Raw genomic sequence first — 17,931 nt, 5'->3', positions numbered from 1 at the left:
TAGTTTCAATACAAACTACAATATGAATGAAAATACAACACACAAGAAGTCAAGAACTCATGCAAACATCGATAGAATTATATATAAAGCAACCCCCCCCCCCCCCCCCCCCACACACACATTATTTCATCAACCACTTAGATATGTTGAAACCATTAATCACAATTTGATGAATGATACGATTATCCACATGATGTACTATTGACAGAGTCAACAAACAACAAGGTGATTGTGTCTTTAAGGAAGTTTTGTGAATCCGTAAAATCATCCTCTTGGAGAATATCTACGATGCGTGAAAGATTTAAGGCAGGTTCGAGGACAAACGTTGGTACTTGAGTAGCATGTAAATAATCAGTGTTTATATCTTTCCATGCATTTGCAATTTGCCTTCGAGCCTCAACATATGCCTCTTGTTTTGAAGCTCTATATTCTTTCATGTAACATTCAATGAATGAAGCTCCATGTTCTCTTTGTTGTTCATGCTACATCAAATACAGTATGACATTTAAATTAAATATCTATTTTTATAAGTTCAAACTATATAATATGTTAGCGTATTTATATATACTTACTTCATGTCCAATAATATCGTCCTTTAATCGATTGATTAGTGATGAAGCTGGAGTGACCAAAGACTCATTTATCATCCATTCGAAAGTCTCGTTGGATATAAATTCCCCCGCAACAATCAAACAAGTAATCAAAATCATTTGATTGGAAACAGTTATAGTAGCGTTTCTCTTATATTCCTCACATTTTGGAATAATGTCATCTTTCAACCATTCTGCTTCCTTAAGATAGCTTTTGATCCACTTATTCATCTAAAATAAATAAATAAATATATATCAGAAGCGTTGTTTGTAAAATAACTGATATCGATTTATGATTTAACTGATTAATGGAGCCAAGTTGTATTCATAGCAAACTTAGCTTACCTCAATTTTTGCATAGTAGACATAGTGTGCTTTACCATCTTTGGTCAATTCTTCTTCCATTTCATCAAAATAGTCTAAAAGGACTTGATAAAGAGGTCTCATATAGGACGATATCAAATCCATAGCGCTAATGTCACATCTGTACATACATAAATGACACATATATTTCTTACTCAACGTAACAACGTTGTACATTTAACTATTAATTAAGTTTATATAAGTTTTACCTCTCAACTGCGTCGGTATAAGGCATAAGTTCGTCGTAAGTTGCATAAGCATCATATAGATCATCAGTAATTGTAATGATAACGATTAATTTTGCTAACGTTCTTCTTGCACGTTTGTATTGTGGCCCAAAATACACCCCTGTTGCCCAAAAATAACATTCCACTAGTTTGTCTCTTGCATATGGATATTTGTTTGAATGATAAAGATCTTTCCACCACCTATATATGTATATTATACGTATAATATATCATACGAAGAATATATATACATATGAATATGATTAATTAAAGAGGATACATATATTTACCTTGTTAGTTCACTAAGCTCTCTTTGGTGCATTTTTTGCAAAATGTGGAAATCCAATTTTGCAAATTTCAAAAGCAAATCATCATGCGATTCAATATTTTCGTAAATACGTATGTATTTATGAGCTACCACTCTTGGTACATTTGTATGAATGGGCTGGAACAAGGCTTCACTAACTTGGGCCTTGAGTGAATTGTCCAATTTAGGGCTCATGGACTTGAGATGAGTAACGGTAAAAGATAGAGCTTCTTCAAGAATTTCTTCTCCGTGTACTCTTAGATGTGTTGCTTCGTATAAACTTAATAAGCCTTGAACATCTTTAGTAAGAGTTTCCTTGAATTTTCCATCATCGTTGATAAATTTTTTGAACACATCTGATTAATTATCGTCATAGTTAGATATTCAACAACTTTTTCGAGATATACATAAGTTTTAACTTATAAGCCTCATCTAAGTACTATAAATATTATATTTTGAATTCGTAAAGATTAATTCTAAATTCATCTCGTTAAACATTTTACTTTTCACCATAAAGGAAGTAGTAATCAACATTAATAAGCTGCATAGGATAATTAGAGTAGAGATACGATACCAGAAGACATGTAATGCCTTTGTCGTCTCACTAGTCTAAAACGAAGAGCAACAACGCAAACATCATCATTGTTATCTTCATTTTTATTTTGTTCAAATTCATCAAAAATATTCTGAATGGATGTTTTGATTTCGTTTTCGAAATGATATGCCACTCCCAATCGTTGGATGGTGTCAATCAAGACAAGTTTTTGGGTACTATTATCATGAGTTTCCACTAACATTTGCCTGACTTTTTCTTTCAATTCTTCAAGTTCAAGTTTCTCTTGGCTACTAATTTCCTGCACCAAATGTTAAGTGTTATTATTGTTCTACTATAGCAACAAGTGCAATAAAACAACAACAATATAGTCGGAATAACTCTATAGGTGGGATTAGAAGAAGGTAATAGAAATTGTAGGACGAGAAATTATGAAAATAATGCTAGCTACTACTGATCATGATATGAACAAAGAAACAAATACGATATATCAAATTTATCACCAAGCCTATCTCACAGAAAAACGAAACATACCGTGAGTTGAGGAGTGTAGGAAAGGAAATAATCTCCCCAAACACTTGAATGATAATTTGCCAATGGACGTGTGATAGTAGTATCAGCCATTGCTTATTTTTTTTCTTTCTCTCTCTAAAATGCTTTAATTATTACAATTTGAGATATGTTGCTATATTTGGTGAGGTATTTTATAGGGATTTGGCTCGACATCATTATCGTTCATTTTTTTCATGTTTTTATTTGGATGGAGGCATGTTTTAAATTTAAATCAATAATTGAGATTTATTTTAATAAAATAAAGATACGTTTCAACTACGACTAAGATAATAAATTACTTCCATATACTTATTAATAAAATATATTTTAAGCCCACAATTTTAGTTGCACGTGATACTTTCGATAAATATATTAATAACTTTTCTTACTTGCCTTTAGTGAAAAAAAATATCATACTAATTTAGAGTAATTTTTTCTTCAGTCGAACAGGTAAGGTAAATAATGTAACAATGAAATACTTGAATATTTGAAAAAATAAATATTAATATAATAAAGAATAATTTGTACTTATAGTGCTGCTTTAAAAAGAAAAAAAGAATAAACTTAGTGATTAGAATTGCGGGATTTTCTTATATTTTGGGAGTAATTATATAAAATTTCTAATATCTTAATCATGTTAAAGGCTTATCTTTCATTTATTAAATCTCAATCCTTGATTTAAATCTATAACATGTGTATCTTATTCAAATAAATACTTGAAAAAAATGAAGAAAAAGAAAATAGAGAGGAGCAAAATCCTTTTTGTATAGTTATCCAAATGACTCTCCGACTTTAGTGGTCTTTCTGTCTCAAGTTATATGTCGTGAATTTTTAAAAGTAGTCGTTTATTTTAGAAGTTTAAATAAAATTAATTATTTTCTCTCTCATTTTACCCTTAGTAATATTTTTGAAATTTACAAATATCTAAATTATGGAGAGATGATACATACTTTAAATCTCTTTAGTGAAAATTTAACATTGAATCTGCCTGTGAATTGTTCGGTGTGATCCCATAAAATTAGAGTTTCGTGTCAAACATAAAAATTGAATTTATAGGATCATATAATTACAATCATAGAAATGTAGTACAAACCTTTTATCCAAACATCTTGACTTTCTTATGTGAAGCATTGGACATGAATCATGAATATTGAGATACTAGGGAATTTGGCCGCGCTTCGCGCAATTAAGAAATATATATGTAAATTTATTTTAAAAAATAATTATGATACAAGAAATAAAAAATCAATTATAGAAATAAGAAAACTGATGAAATCACAATACAAATTTTTTTGTAGAATTAGAGCTGGAGTGAATCACATTTTATTATCAAATATTTTTCAAAATTAAAAGACTAATTTATTAAGAAAACAATTCATATATTATTATGTTAATACATAAAATTCGGATAAACATATTTAAGGACTTGATTTTTTTTCTTATTTTTGTCAAATGATAAATTTACTATCCGATGAATCTTCCTTTAATTCCAAAAAATAAATGATGAAACTAAAAATAGGAGGAAAAAGAGATAAATATTTCTATTTCATTTCTTCTTTGAGATTTGATTCTTTCTTTGTCCTTGTTTTTTCTCTTATTCATCATCGTCTAAATAATTATTTTTCTCTATTTTTTATTATCATCTAAATAAAACTCTATTGCTAATTTTTCGTATATATCTTATATTATTATGGTAATTCTTTAGAAGTAGAAGAAGTGAACAAATTTAAATGGTTCTTCACCATACGAAATACCTCAGAATTGCGTATTTCAATACTTAATATGCATTTCTTTTGAGCCATGAGTAATACAAGTAAGTAAAAAGAGAAAAATAACAACACTTTGTCAAGTTCTTAATCACAAAAACAAAGATGATAAAAAATCAAATAATCAATGCAATTATTTTTGGGCTTTTATCAGGCACCCCTTCTATCCATATCCAAGAGTCTTTTCATGGAGCAAACTAAAGTATAAATATGATACTACAACAATAATATAGAATATCACTATTTTAAATATGAAATATAAATAATAATCTTGAGTAGGAATCTAATGAAACAAAAAATAAGAATTTATATAGACAAAATTGAAGAAATTAGTATCATAAGGTACCTTAAATTTTGAAATTAAATAGTTGGGGGTTATGAATATGAAAATTTTAAAAAAAGAGTTAATAATATTAATTAAAGTAAAAGTTCAATTAGGTATAAGTTATGGAGATAAGAATTTTAAAATAAATAAAAGAAGGAAAAAAAAAATAATGAAGACAAAAAAAAAAAACTCATGTACTATTCAACATTTGTTGGGTGTTTAAGTTTTATTGGGAAAGCAAGCAAATACACTTCTTCTCTTTTTGTGTTTAGCAAATTAAATTGAAAGAGGAAAAAAATACAATAAAAAAAGAGAAAAATATCTTGAAATATTAAAGTAGTAAATATTGACACTTTTATTTTTTTGTAACAAAGAATAATAATCAGTGTAAATAATTTTTCAGACATTTAAGTATAACAATAAATAGAGGAGTAGTAATTGATATATTTATTTTTTGTATAATAATAAGTAAGTAGAAAATATGGAAAATATGGAAAATTGTCAAAAAAAAAAAAAAGAGGAAAAAGGATAAATAGAATCTTTGGCCAAAGAGAGGTGCAACTTCACTTCTCTAACATCTAGCTTGTATTATATATAGATTTTTAAGTACAACAATATGTAATAGCTATGAGAAATGTACCATAGATAATATAATATACTTTTCAAGCATGGAAAAATTTTAGAATATTGAAATCAAAACAATACATTAATGAATCTTTAAAATATTGATAACATTCAAACTTTATACTAATATGATCATCTCTCTTTTTGATGATCTTGTACTAAATTAATGTGAACATCTTTTTATAATGAATCTTTGAAGTTTGAAGAATATATCTTTGATCTTCATCAAAGTGAAGAACATTTCATGTCGCTATCTTTTCTATTTTCTTATGGAAACAATGAAGATAATTTATTTTTTTAAAAAAAAAAAAGAGAAAAAAACCTACACTATTAGAAAGAAAGAAAGAATGAGAAAAAAAACTACACTAATAGAAAGAAAAAATGAGAAAAAAACTACACTAATGGAAAGAAAGAATGAGAAAATGAAAAATGAATATTCAACATCTCCATGGGTGATTGTAATTTATAGATTTGATAATCCATAAGAATAAGTTGAAGAGACATGTTATTTAAGTAGAGAATATGAATAGATGGATGTTTTTTGTAACTCATTAGATATAATTAGAATAGTAAATATGATTTTTTTTTAAATTTAATAAATAAAATATTTAATGAAAAGAATTTTAAAAAATCTCAACAAAAGGTGAAAAAATATAAATATGAATGGAGGCAATAGAGAGGTGCCACATCATATTTTCTATGTTTCTCCTTTATATTATATAATATATAGATATATAGATTATTGAATGACACTCATGAATGAGTATATTAATATTGAATGACATGACTCATGAATGAATATATAATTGAAGGAAAAAGGCATAAATTCTTTTATGAACTTGTATCGAAAACTCAGTTATATATTTAAATTATCGTTACAATTTATCACATATCTGTACTATTTAAAAGTTACTTTAATATTATCCCGAGCTGTGTAACATCACTCTCACAGTATGTGGTGTATTACACTCGCCGCCATATCATCGATATCGTTATGTGATAAATTATAATTTTATATCTTTAATGTTTTTATTTTTATTAATTAACTCTATTTTTATTAACTACATTTTACCGGAGGGAGGTTTTCCGATGTTTCGTTGTCTCACACTTTGTGGTTTGTGATGAAAAATAAAGAATGAACAAGAAGAGGATAATGGATGAGGTGTGAAGAAGAAACGTGGGGGTGGGGTGTAAGGAGGATTTTGATTTTTTTATTTTCTTTTTTAACTTTATTTTTATCTGACACACTTATTTTTATTTTCTTGTCACATCAGTTGTAGTAAAGATGTATAATAAATCACCATAATATTTTAAGTATGTAACTGACTTTTCGAAACAAAGATTTAACATGCATCTTTCCCCATTATTGAATGAAACGACTAATGAATGAATATATTATTGAATGGCATGATTCATGAATGAGTATATTATTGAATGGCATGACTTATGAATGAGTATATTATTGACTCTAATGAGTTCATATGCTGGCCGGCAAGTATCTAAATGTCAAATCTGCTCACATAATTAGACCAACCAATAATAGAGGCATAGGCGTGTTCAAATGCAACTATCTTATTTTTAATATGTGTATCTAAAACAATATTTAATTCTATATATATATTGTATAATTTATCGATAAATAGGGCTATATATGTACACAACACCCTTCAAGTAATCTATATCTATATATATATAATAGGAGAGGTGAAAACGCTTACATGTCAACACCAGAAAAAATAACATTTATTAATTCTTAAAATTAATTAAAATCAAAAGAAAAGAAAAAGAACGGAAAACTGAAAATAATGGAAACATTTTCCATTCATCCAAATAATAATATATATTTAGATTAATTAATAAATATAATTAGTTATCATTTAATATTCACAATTTTTTATTTAAAAAAAATCAATATTAATAATTGTTTTTATTGATCTCATATGAAATTTAAGATAGGTGGTTGTGCAACGAGAGAAATATGGGGAGTTGTTATAAACTGAATTATATTTTAAATAATTAGTTAAAAATGATTTCAAAAATAATATATATATAAATATATATAATATTTTAAAAAATATATAATACCAAACCAAACTAAAAGAAACCATATCATTAGGTTTTAAAAAATAATACAAAATAATTGTCAAATAAAATTGCCAAAACATGTGTATTCCGTTTTCAGAATTTTTAAAATCATAAACTTATTAATAAAAAACTAACTTTAACTTCAGCTACTAAAACACGTAGCCCACTTTCCTCTCCCCACGTCAATTAATTTGCAGACTTTTAACTGTTTAAATTTATCAATAAAACAACAAAAATTAATCAAACTTTTAAATTCAAAAAATTGAATTTTTTTTTTTGAAATAAGGTGGTTACAACTTACTTTATCAATCTCAACATTAAATAATTAATAAAATTAATTAAAATCAAAAGAAAAGAAAAAGAACGGAAACCTGAAAATAATGGAAACATTTTCCATTCATCCAAATAATAATACATATTTAAGATTAATTAATAAATAGTTATTAGTTATCATTTCACAATTTTTTATTTTTAAAAAATCAATATTAATAATTGTTTTTATTGATCTCAAATGAAATTTAAGATAGGTGGTTGTGCAACGAGAGAAATATGGCGAGTTGTTATAAACTGAAATATATATTAAATAATTAGTTAAAAATGATTTCAAAAATAATATATATATATATATAGAATATTTTTAAAAATATAGAATACCAAGCCAAAATAAAAGAAACTACATCATTAGGTTTTAAAAAATAATACAAAATAATTGTCAAATAAAATTGCCAAAACATGTGTATTCCGTTTTCAGATTTTTTAAAATCATAAACTTATTAATAAAAAACTAACTTTAACTTCAGTTACTAAAACATGTAGCCCACTTTCCTCTCCGCACGTCAATTAATTTGCAGACTTTTAACTGTTTAAATTTATCAATAACAATAAATTTATCAATAAAACAACAAAAATTAATCAAACTTTTAAATTCAAAAAATGGTTTTTTTTTTTTTTTTTTTGAAATAAGGTGGTTACAACTTACTTTATCAATCTCAACATTAAATATATATTCTGACCGTCCACATTTGTGGAGAAGTAGACGAGAGAACAAGAGAGAAAATAGCAAAAAATGAAGTGCAATCGAAAGAGTATTCTTATCCGAATTAAGAGAAGAAAGACTTATTTCATGGTACTATCAAACGAGCAGCATATATTGACGAAATCGCTTGAATTAGGTTTAAATACTATGAATTTCAGGTTATTTGCGAGACTTATGAAGGTTGTGATAGAAATTTCATCCGAGCATACCATAAAAGATGAGTGATTATCCTAATAGTCACTTGAATTTTGTACGTCTAAGTTCTGAGTATATCCAGACAGTCGATTGACTTTCTCACTCCTTCTGTTTGGTATTGCTATTATAGCTAAAGGTAATTGGATTTTTTTTTAAGTTTTTGTTTTTGCTTAAAATAATGGCTACTCTTTTTCTTTGTTCTTTGAATAATTGATAAATAATTTATGATGATTTCACAATGAATTGACTCTATTTGATGAAACTTAATATCTGATTGATTTGTTTTTCATGTTTTTGCAGGGATAAATTCATTGGATAATTTATATTGGCATGGCACAGATTATATCCCATCTTAAAATCATACAATAAATTAAGAAAAAAAATCAATTTTTTGAAAGACATTCTAAAGGTGCTAAATTTTATTTGTCCATCTTGCAATTTTCCCCAACCAGATATTAAAGCCATTGAAGAAAAACGAGAAGAAGAGACTGACTTGCAGAGATAAAATCTCTATTTTTCTACGTATATTTCTATTCAAGAGCTGGTGCATTTATACAGACTAAAACTTGGAGCGCAATCCACTAATTTAGCATACTCTCTAACTGACTGAATAATAATCTAACAAACTCTCCACTATCTAACAAACTCTCTAACTTGACTCTCCACTATCTAACAAACTCTTTAACTTGACTAAACAAATAAAATGCTGAAAAGAAAAATATGTGCTTGAGATTCTGTTGGAGGTGAAGATTTTCCGGCAACACCCACTTCAAGTTGGAGGTCCCGAAGCTGATACCCAACTTGCCTAACAAATGCCGATGTAAAGGTCCAGATAAAGCTTTCGTAAAAATGTCGGCTAACTGTGAAGAGGAAGGCACAAATGAGAGGGAAATCAAACCATCCAAAAGCTTCTCATGGACAAAGTGACAATCAAACTCGATATGCTTAGTTCTCTCGTGAAAAATTGGATTTTTGGCAATATGAGTGGCCGCTTGATTGTCACAATGGAGAGGAATAGGCAACAATGGTGGAGCAGATAGATCTTGAAGAAGATGCACAATCCAAGCAATTTCAGTTACCAGTGGACGCATTGAATGATACTCCGCCTCTGCGGAGGAAAGAGATACAACTGGTTGCTTCTTTGATTTCCACGAGATGGGAGATCCACCTAAACTCAAAAAGAAACCACTGACTGACCGACGATATTCAGGGCATGTAGCCCAATCGGAGTTGCAATAAGCAAGAATTTGAAATGAGGAAGCAGGAGATATGAACAAACCAATCCCGGGGTCATGACAAAGATATCGCAAAGTATGTAGTGTTGCTTGGTAGTGCCTAGAACATGGCGATTGCATAAATTGACTGAGAGATTGTAAAGCAAATGAGAGAATTGGCCGAGTATGCGATAAAAAATTCAACTTTCCAGTCAGGCGACGATAAATAGTAGGATCTGAAAGGGGAGGACCGCAGGTGGAAGTGAGTTTAAGAGTTGGATCCAAAGGAGAAGAGGCAGGTCTGGCATCCAAGCAATCAAATTCAGCCAACAAGTCCAAAGTAAACTTGCGTTGTGTGATAAGCAGGCCTCTTTTATGACGAATCAGTTCCAATCCCAAAAAATAACTGGCGAAGCCCAAATCCTTGATTTTGAACTCATTATGAAGGAATTCCTTGATCTCAGATATTTCACTCTCATTGTCTCCTGTGATAATAATGTCGCCAACATAAACGGGAATAATTGTGATTAAAGTTCCAGTGGTTTTGAAGAAAAGTGAGTAGTCATTGAGTGATGAGATGAAACCCCTGGTGCCTAAAGAAGATGATAAGCCAGAATACCACTGACGAGATGCATGTTTTAGGCCATATAAAGATTTCCGAAGTAGAGGAGGAGCAGGAGCAAGAGCAGAGAATCAAGGAGGAAAACACATATACACTTCTTCATCAAGCTCACCATGTAAAAATGTGTTATTAACATCTAATTGATATAAATTCCAATGTCGTTTCACTGCAATTGCAAGAATATATCGAATAGTAGTTATTTTAACTACAGGGGAAAAAGTTTCGATGTAATCCAAACCTTTCCATTGAGTATCTCCACGAACAACAAGCCTAGCTTTGAGTCGTTCAAGTGAACTATCTGATTTTAATTTGACCTTGTATACCCATTTGCAGGCAAGTGCCTTTTTTCCTGCAGGTAAAGGAACAACATCCCAAGTATGATTGGAGTCCAATGCAGCAAATTTCTGTTCCATAGCAGACTGCCATCCTAGATGTTGAATAGCCTGGTGGTATGAAATATGTTCTTGAATTTGACAAATAGAGGTTACCGATCTCTGATTGTCTTGAGTTAAAGCAGAGAAAGAAAAAGAATGAATAGGCAAATAAGGCGGATTAGGGAAAAAAAAAGTAGCATTACAAATGTAGTCTGACAAGAACTTAGGTCGGTGATGCTCTCTTTGAGATTTCCTCAATACAGGCTCTCCTGCTAATGGTAATGGTGTAGAAGTGAAATCAGAAGGAGCAGGGGAAGAACACACAGGTTGGATAGGTGAACTGGGAGTTGCGATGCTAGGTTGGTCCATAGGGTGGGTTGGAGTACAAGATATTGATGGCGCAATAGAATCATGAGAAAGAGATATAGAACATGGAAGAGGATCGAAAGATGGATAATGTGAAGATAGGAAAAGGGAAATACAGTGTCAATGAACTTCACATCCCTAGAAATAATTAAAAGTTTGTTTGTTAAGAAGATTTAAGATCCTGTAACCTTTCTGCCCAAATGGATAGCCAAGAAAAACACCAAGTATGGCTCTAGGATCCAACTTATCCCTTTGTCGAGGAAGTGAAGAAGCAAAACAAAGGCATCCAAAACATCTTAGCAACTCATAATTAGGTTGCTGACCAAAAAGAATATGATAAGGAGATTTGTTATGAAGAATTTTGGAAGGAACCTATTGATCAAATAGGTAGCAGTCAATAAAGCATCACCCCAATACCTCTTAGATGCATGAGACTGAAATAAAAGTGCCCGACAAGTCTCTAAAAGATGTCGATGTTTGCGCTCTACAACTCCATTTTGTTGTGGAGTTCCTACACATGAAGTTTGATGAATAATACCTTGAGAGGAAAAAAATTCCTTAGGAACATTTCCAGTCCCTAATTCAAAAGCATTGTCCGNAAGCAAAACAAAGGCATCCAAAACATCTTAGCAACTCATAATTAGGTTGCTGACCAAAAAGAATATGATAAGGAGATTTGTTATGAAGAATTTTGGAAGGAACCTATTGATCAAATAGGTAGCAGTCAATAAAGCATCACCCCAATACCTCTTAGATGCATGAGACTGAAATAAAAGTGCCCGACAAGTCTCTAAAAGATGTCGATGTTTGCGCTCTACAACTCCATTTTGTTGTGGAGTTCCTACACATGAAGTTTGATGAATAATACCTTGAGAGGAAAAAAATTCCTTAGGAACATTTCCAGTCCCTAATTCAAAAGCATTGTCCAACCTTATTATCTTGACCTTGGTAGAAAATTGTATTTCTACGAGAGATAGGAATGTTTTAAGTATAGGAAAAGCACTAGATTTGGTATTGAGAAGAAAAGTCCAAGTACTCCTAGAAAAATCATCCACAATTGTAAGGAAATATTTTTCACCTTTATAGGTTGGTGTATGACATGGTCCCCAAGTATCTATATGAATTAACTCAAAACAATGCTTAGAGGAGGTTGAACTAATAGGAAATGGTAGCTTAGTTTGCCTAGCCAAAAGACAAATAGTACAAGACAAATCTTTTTGAGTTGCAATCTTAACAGGAAGCCCTTTAATGTATTTCATAGCATGAAAAGGTAGACAATGCCACAATTGCTCTAACTCAGAAACGTTAAAAACTGAAACTGTTTCATTGATATCAACTATTTCATTACAAACAGAATTCTGAGACTTAGAGCTAAAAACTCTTGGAAGAACAGAATAGGAAAAGAAAAAGATTTCAAATAACTTAATTGCGGAAAATCAATAAAAGAAGACATTGGTGCACTGAATTCGTCAGATTTGTCTTATAGTAGGCAAGGTTTCTTTCAACAGGTAGAGATCAGTAGAAGCATCACCAAAAGCTTGACCCTTAATCAATGAAGGGGCATGTATATAACACCCAATTTTAGTAAAAGTCAGACCACAATTGAATTGCTCACATAATTTCTTGACTGAAAGTAAATTATGCCGAAATGTAGGAACAAAGAGTACATTATGAAGCACAATTTGAGATGTAATCTTCCTATCTTATGTACTGGAAATTTATATGAATTAGGGAGATGGACCATTACAAGTGTCTTAAGAACAATAACATCGTGTAACAAGGATTCATCAAAAGTCATATGTTGTGTAGCCCCTGAATCAATGATCCATGAGTTATTTGGAGTTTTGGAACAAAAAAAGAAAAAACATTGGTAGTCAGTATTCATACCAGCCAGATTTACAGTTGCATTTGGTTCAGAAATTGAAGCATTTGAACTACCTCTCTGTACGTTGGAATTAGCTGCCTGCATAGACTGAAACAACTGAATTAGATTGTCACATTGTTCTTTTGAAAAACTCTGGTTATTAACCAGGTTAGACAAAGCATTTCCTCCTGCTCCATTAATGAATGATTCACTGGATTCTGCAATATGGACTTGTTGATGTTCATAGCTCCCTCGATTTGGTTTGTTGATATTGAAATGTGATGGATACCNTTTGACTGCGCCGTTGAGTCTGGAATATCGAATTTGGTATGGTTGCATATCTCGTTTGCGTGCATGGGGTTCCGAACGAGATCGGAGTACCCCGTCGGGGTTTTTAGTTGTTGGAAAAATTGCAGAAAATCTGCAATATAATGCAGATTTTCAGCAATATTTCCAAAACTTCAAATTCTCTTAACTCTCTCATCTCTCAACCGATTTGGGCGATTCAAAAGGCAAAGTTGTGAGATTTTTCGAGGGAAACGCGTTGGTGAGCTCGGATAGTGGTTTGGGGTTCCCGTTTGAGGTAATTTCGCGATAAAACCTGACTGCAATGCCTTTTTCAAGTCCTTGTTTTTGGTATTTTTGTTTTGGTCATATCTCACTCATTTTAGCTCGGTTTTGGGTGATTCGAAGTCCCACATGTTGAGAATTGTCGTGGCTTCATTGTAGAGTGTTCAAAGAGTGCTGGGCACCTTTGGATTTTTGTTTATTTCGAGTTTGGGGCTGCTGCTGTAGGGTTTCTTTTAGTTGATTAAAATGGGTTTTCTTGCTTGTTGGTTTTTGCTGTGTTTTGAGCCACGGATTGTGTTCCATTTTGGAACACAAGTTTGGAGTGTTGTTTAGGGTCTCTTGACGGAGTCAAATTTGGACAGTTCGGTGCGGGTCCCACGATTCCCGTTTTGACTCCAAAATTGACCCATCTCCGTTTGTTGTGATTTTGGTGTCTAAATGACCGTAGTAACGTTTTGAACCTATTTTTGATAGTGGGGCAGCGTTTTGAGGTTGTTCGAAAAGGGAAAGCTCCGGTAAAGTGATTTGGAGAGCGCGCGATCGGCCTTAAGGTAGGCTACGGCTTCCTTTCTTTTAGATTGAGCTTAATTGTGTAAAAACATGTCGATTGGGGTGAATTGGGGGTGGGTACCAGTTTACTACCTTAGTTTGATTAGATACCTTATGTTAGGATCGATTGGCCACATTTCGGGTATAGTATCATGTTATCCGGTTTAGTAGAGTTGCATGTCTATGTGCTAAATGCTATTGTATGCTTGTATGTTTTGTATTGTATGCCTTGTTCATCCTTAACCGTAAGCATGATGTCCTTAGTCTAAGTTAGACTAGCATTGCCTTAGACTTATGACCCATGTGGGCTGGATAGCCTTGACTTTCTGCCGACGTCGTTCGGATGACTTAGCTCCTTGTAGACTGGAATAACTGACTTGAGTCTGATAGTTTGAGCCTTAGATTAGGCATTATCGCTACTTGCTGCACTTCTGTATCTTCTCCCTCGCNTTAACTTGAATTATTTTCATCTTCCACATATTATTGAAATGTATAGATATTTAAGACATGTAGAAAGAAATTACAACACAAATCAAGAGCACCCAAAAGTACAAGAATTCATATTCCAACCTTTTTTTTCTTGGAATGAAAATTTTCTTGGTCTTCTCTATTGCATGAAACTATATGATGGCACAGAAAGGTTCTAATACATTTGAAAGTGTTATTTTGACATTTAGATGGACGCACAATAAATCTATTGAAAGAGTAAGTCACAATTTAGCTATCAATTTTTGCTTTGTCGCTACAAAAAAACTGCCAATTAGTTGGGGTTAAAAGTGCAAATTGCAGGGGTTTGAAAACCCCATAATTTGTTGTTACGGCAGTTTCTACAACTCCCGCTGTTAGATCTGTCACAAATTAATTTTGGGGTCTTTTTAAGAACTGCCGCAACAATCTACGTCGGGGTTAAAAACCTCCGTTGTTTGTTTACCAAAAAAAAATTCATTTTCGTTTTGGGGGTCGTAACCTCCAATTCTTTGACTAAAATGTATATAATTAGATTACAACTAACTTTAATTTTAATACATTATTCTAATACATGCATTAATCACTAAACTTATACATTCATAATAATAATAATAATAATAATAATAATAGCAATAACTAAAGCATTAGAAATATTTTTATAATTATAATTCTACTATTTTATTTAAAATGTCAACATTGTCTTCAAAAACACCCTCACGAAAATAAACAGTACTAGCCATAATAAATTGTTTAAAACTTGTGCTCTACCCAACGACGTTAATGCTGAAATATTTAAGCCTTTCAAGCGTCCATATAATTTTTGCTTTTCTTGGGTGGTCTGAAGCAACCTGTTGATAAAACACATTGAAACAATTTCTTCAAATAAAATTTTTAATAAATTAGATTTCATTTATAATGAACCAAGGTGAAAATATGGTCAGCAAAAGCACTCAACTTCCACTAGTGCAGAAAGAAAACTTACTTGCAGTAGAAACATATCTTGTGGCCTTATAGCATCTGCAGGAGAATAGCCTACAACTTAATGACTTCCAGCAACTATAAGAGCAAAAAAGAGAGCACGTTATCAGCAACTAGGATGAGAAACCACAAAATATCTCCAAATAAGACTGACCGGAACAGTTCAAATAAATTAGGCATGCCAACATTGCAATATGTCAACAAAATATCTCAGTCTTGTCAAACTCAGTTAAGGCAGTGTGGGATTCTTGTCCAACTTTGCCAAGCTTGTAAACCTTCTTGTTTATCTCAGTATGGTGATGGTATCCATTTTGACCAGCACCAGCCACTGCGAATGAAACTTTAGTAGGATGTCAGGCACCGATACAAGCAACCTTATGTAGATCAGAGAGGAGTAGAAAACACTCGTGTATATGAATTTTTTTTTTGTAATTGGGCTTTTTCTTTCCTATCAGAAATCTATGATTTCCCATCAAGGTTCTAATTCCCAAAATAAAACTCATGCTTTCTAGTTCAACACTTCAAAAGTAAGCGCAAACCAAGAATCATTCAGGATAATATTTAACAAACTAAAAAAAAGTTATATTTTAAGATTCTTCCAGTTCGGAAGTCTAAAAGACTGATTGTGTAGTGAATTCAGTAGCATACTTGACTTTCTGTACTCTCTATAAAGAAAATACTGAAGTGTCCAAGTATCTTCCAAAAAATTGATCCATGTACTAAGGATATTTGCTTCAGCTTTACAAGAGCCAATGGATTGTGTCAGCTCATCTTCCTACGGGATGAAGAGATAGATCACGGCAAGTGCAAGAATAAGGATAGAAGACACGAAACAGATATACCCTGAAAACATGCAGCACAAGCCGGCAGCCGGCAAATCAAGTAAAAGTAGATGAATATACCATAACAAAAGACTTATACATTTAGGATCTAAAATAAAACAGAGGACTACATATAAAAACTGTACCTTCTTGCAATCTACATATTGTAGTTCATGATACAATTAAGTAGAGACAGTAACATGGTAGCTCGGCAAATTATATGATGTAAGCTCTACAGGGGACATGAATGAGGTGATATCTTTGAACACGCACAATTATTCTATTCTCCCAATCTAAGAGATGATTGTCAGGAACTAATGAGACTAGTCCATAAACCTCATCGCCTGTAATCGAACACATATGAAAATCAAATGCAGAGAAAACTACACAAGCAAATATTTAAACCAATCTGTACCAAATTTTCAACAAAATTGACATTAACTGGAGGAAAAGTGTATTAACTTGTAGCTTCACATTTACAACGCGACAGAAACATAAGGATGGAAATGTTCAAAGTGACAACACTTAATTTTTTTTTATTTGGCAGCAAAATCAACTAACAAATGCATGTCATAGCTCCATATACATCGATGTCATCGCCGGCAAAATTGACGACGTCAAATATGAACTTCAGATGCACTGATGAGCTACATTTTTTTGTAGCGAGTCTGGTGGCTCATCTTCTAAACTTTCTATATCTAATTTAGGGTGAAATCCTAAAATTGAGAGAAACTGGGAAGCGATAGGAGAAGAGAAGTATGGATGCAGAAAGGATACTGATAGTACCTCCGACATTACTACCCACGGAACTGCTCCCATTCCTACTGAAAAGGAACCGATATAGACCTGGCGTTTGAGAACAAGTATTAGATAAACTGGAATGAGGGAGTGTTGGGGTCGGGGTAAGCTATGCAGGGGACAATTTTAGAAAGGATAGTGATAGTACCAGTATGCCTGTTACAGTAAGTATCGGTGCTGCCTTTATTGCAATTTCATGTCCCTGGTCCAAATAATCTTAATTTTTATGTCAAAATGTATTCGAGATATGATAAGAATATTAAGCAATTTTGGTTATAATGTTGACCTTCAGATAGAATGATACTCTTACACAACCTATGAAAAGTCCTGTTCCCGAAACCTGCAAAGATATCGCGATCATTATATTCTGTGAATGCAACATGTAATATCCTCAAGAAAATGGCTTTCTTTTCCGAACCAATAAAAGAGGTTTTCGTCCAGCTCTGTCGATTTCTCAAGTCATGATGACACATACTACAACCCACCAGTAGGTAAGCCAACCCGTAACCCGGAACAACAAGTAATGGGTCTGAGGGTAGAAACTAAACAAGAGTAGGCAAATAACAATATAAACAGGCGGAAGCAAACCAAAAACATATATACAAATAAAGATCCCTCCCAGAACCTGGAAGTCACTAGTACAGAGCTACTAACAAAATGAGTACAAGTCCCAAAAGTGGACAA

At 31.8% G+C, this 17,931-nt stretch overlaps 1 protein-coding gene and 1 long non-coding RNA gene across 2 annotated transcripts; both read right to left on the bottom strand.

The window, feature by feature from the left end:
- Positions 1–100: 100 nt before the first annotated feature.
- On the bottom strand, positions 101–2,718 carry LOC125852433 (sesquiterpene synthase 14b-like). The gene is made up of 7 exons (XM_049532167.1): positions 2,575–2,718; positions 2,062–2,341; positions 1,471–1,843; positions 1,163–1,381; positions 936–1,074; positions 573–821; positions 101–482 (listed from the first exon to the last, which is right to left on the bottom strand). Exons 1-7 carry the CDS (start codon positions 2,662–2,664, stop codon positions 183–185), a joined length of 1,650 nt encoding a protein of 549 aa, XP_049388124.1. The 5' UTR covers positions 2,665–2,718; the 3' UTR covers positions 101–182.
- Positions 2,719–17,232: 14,514 nt separating this feature from the next.
- On the bottom strand, positions 17,233–17,553 carry LOC125852439 (uncharacterized). Its single transcript, XR_007445019.1, has 3 exons — positions 17,534–17,553; positions 17,396–17,449; positions 17,233–17,295 (listed from the first exon to the last, which is right to left on the bottom strand). It is a non-coding gene; the product is annotated as an uncharacterized LOC125852439 (long non-coding RNA).
- Positions 17,554–17,931: the final 378 nt, after the last annotated feature.

The sequence above is a fragment of the Solanum stenotomum genome, unplaced genomic scaffold (assembly GCF_019186545.1).
Source record: "Solanum stenotomum isolate F172 unplaced genomic scaffold, ASM1918654v1 scaffold35358, whole genome shotgun sequence".
NCBI lineage: Eukaryota > Viridiplantae > Streptophyta > Magnoliopsida > Solanales > Solanaceae > Solanum > Solanum stenotomum.
This window is presented reverse-complemented; position numbering and strand designations above follow the sequence as displayed.

Bases quoted from the DNA above. Each gene is read 5' to 3' on its own strand.
- LOC125852433 (XM_049532167.1), bottom strand. From the start codon at position 2,664: ATGGCTGATACTACTATCACACGTCCATTGGCAAATTATCATTCAAGT. The intron at 1,844-2,061 runs GTATCGTATCTC...ATAATTAATCAG, and splicing joins AAGGCATTACATGTCTTCTG to ATGTGTTCAAAAAATTTATC. The intron at 1,075-1,162 runs GTAAAACTTATA...ATGTATGTACAG, and splicing joins TATACCGACGCAGTTGAGAG to ATGTGACATTAGCGCTATGG.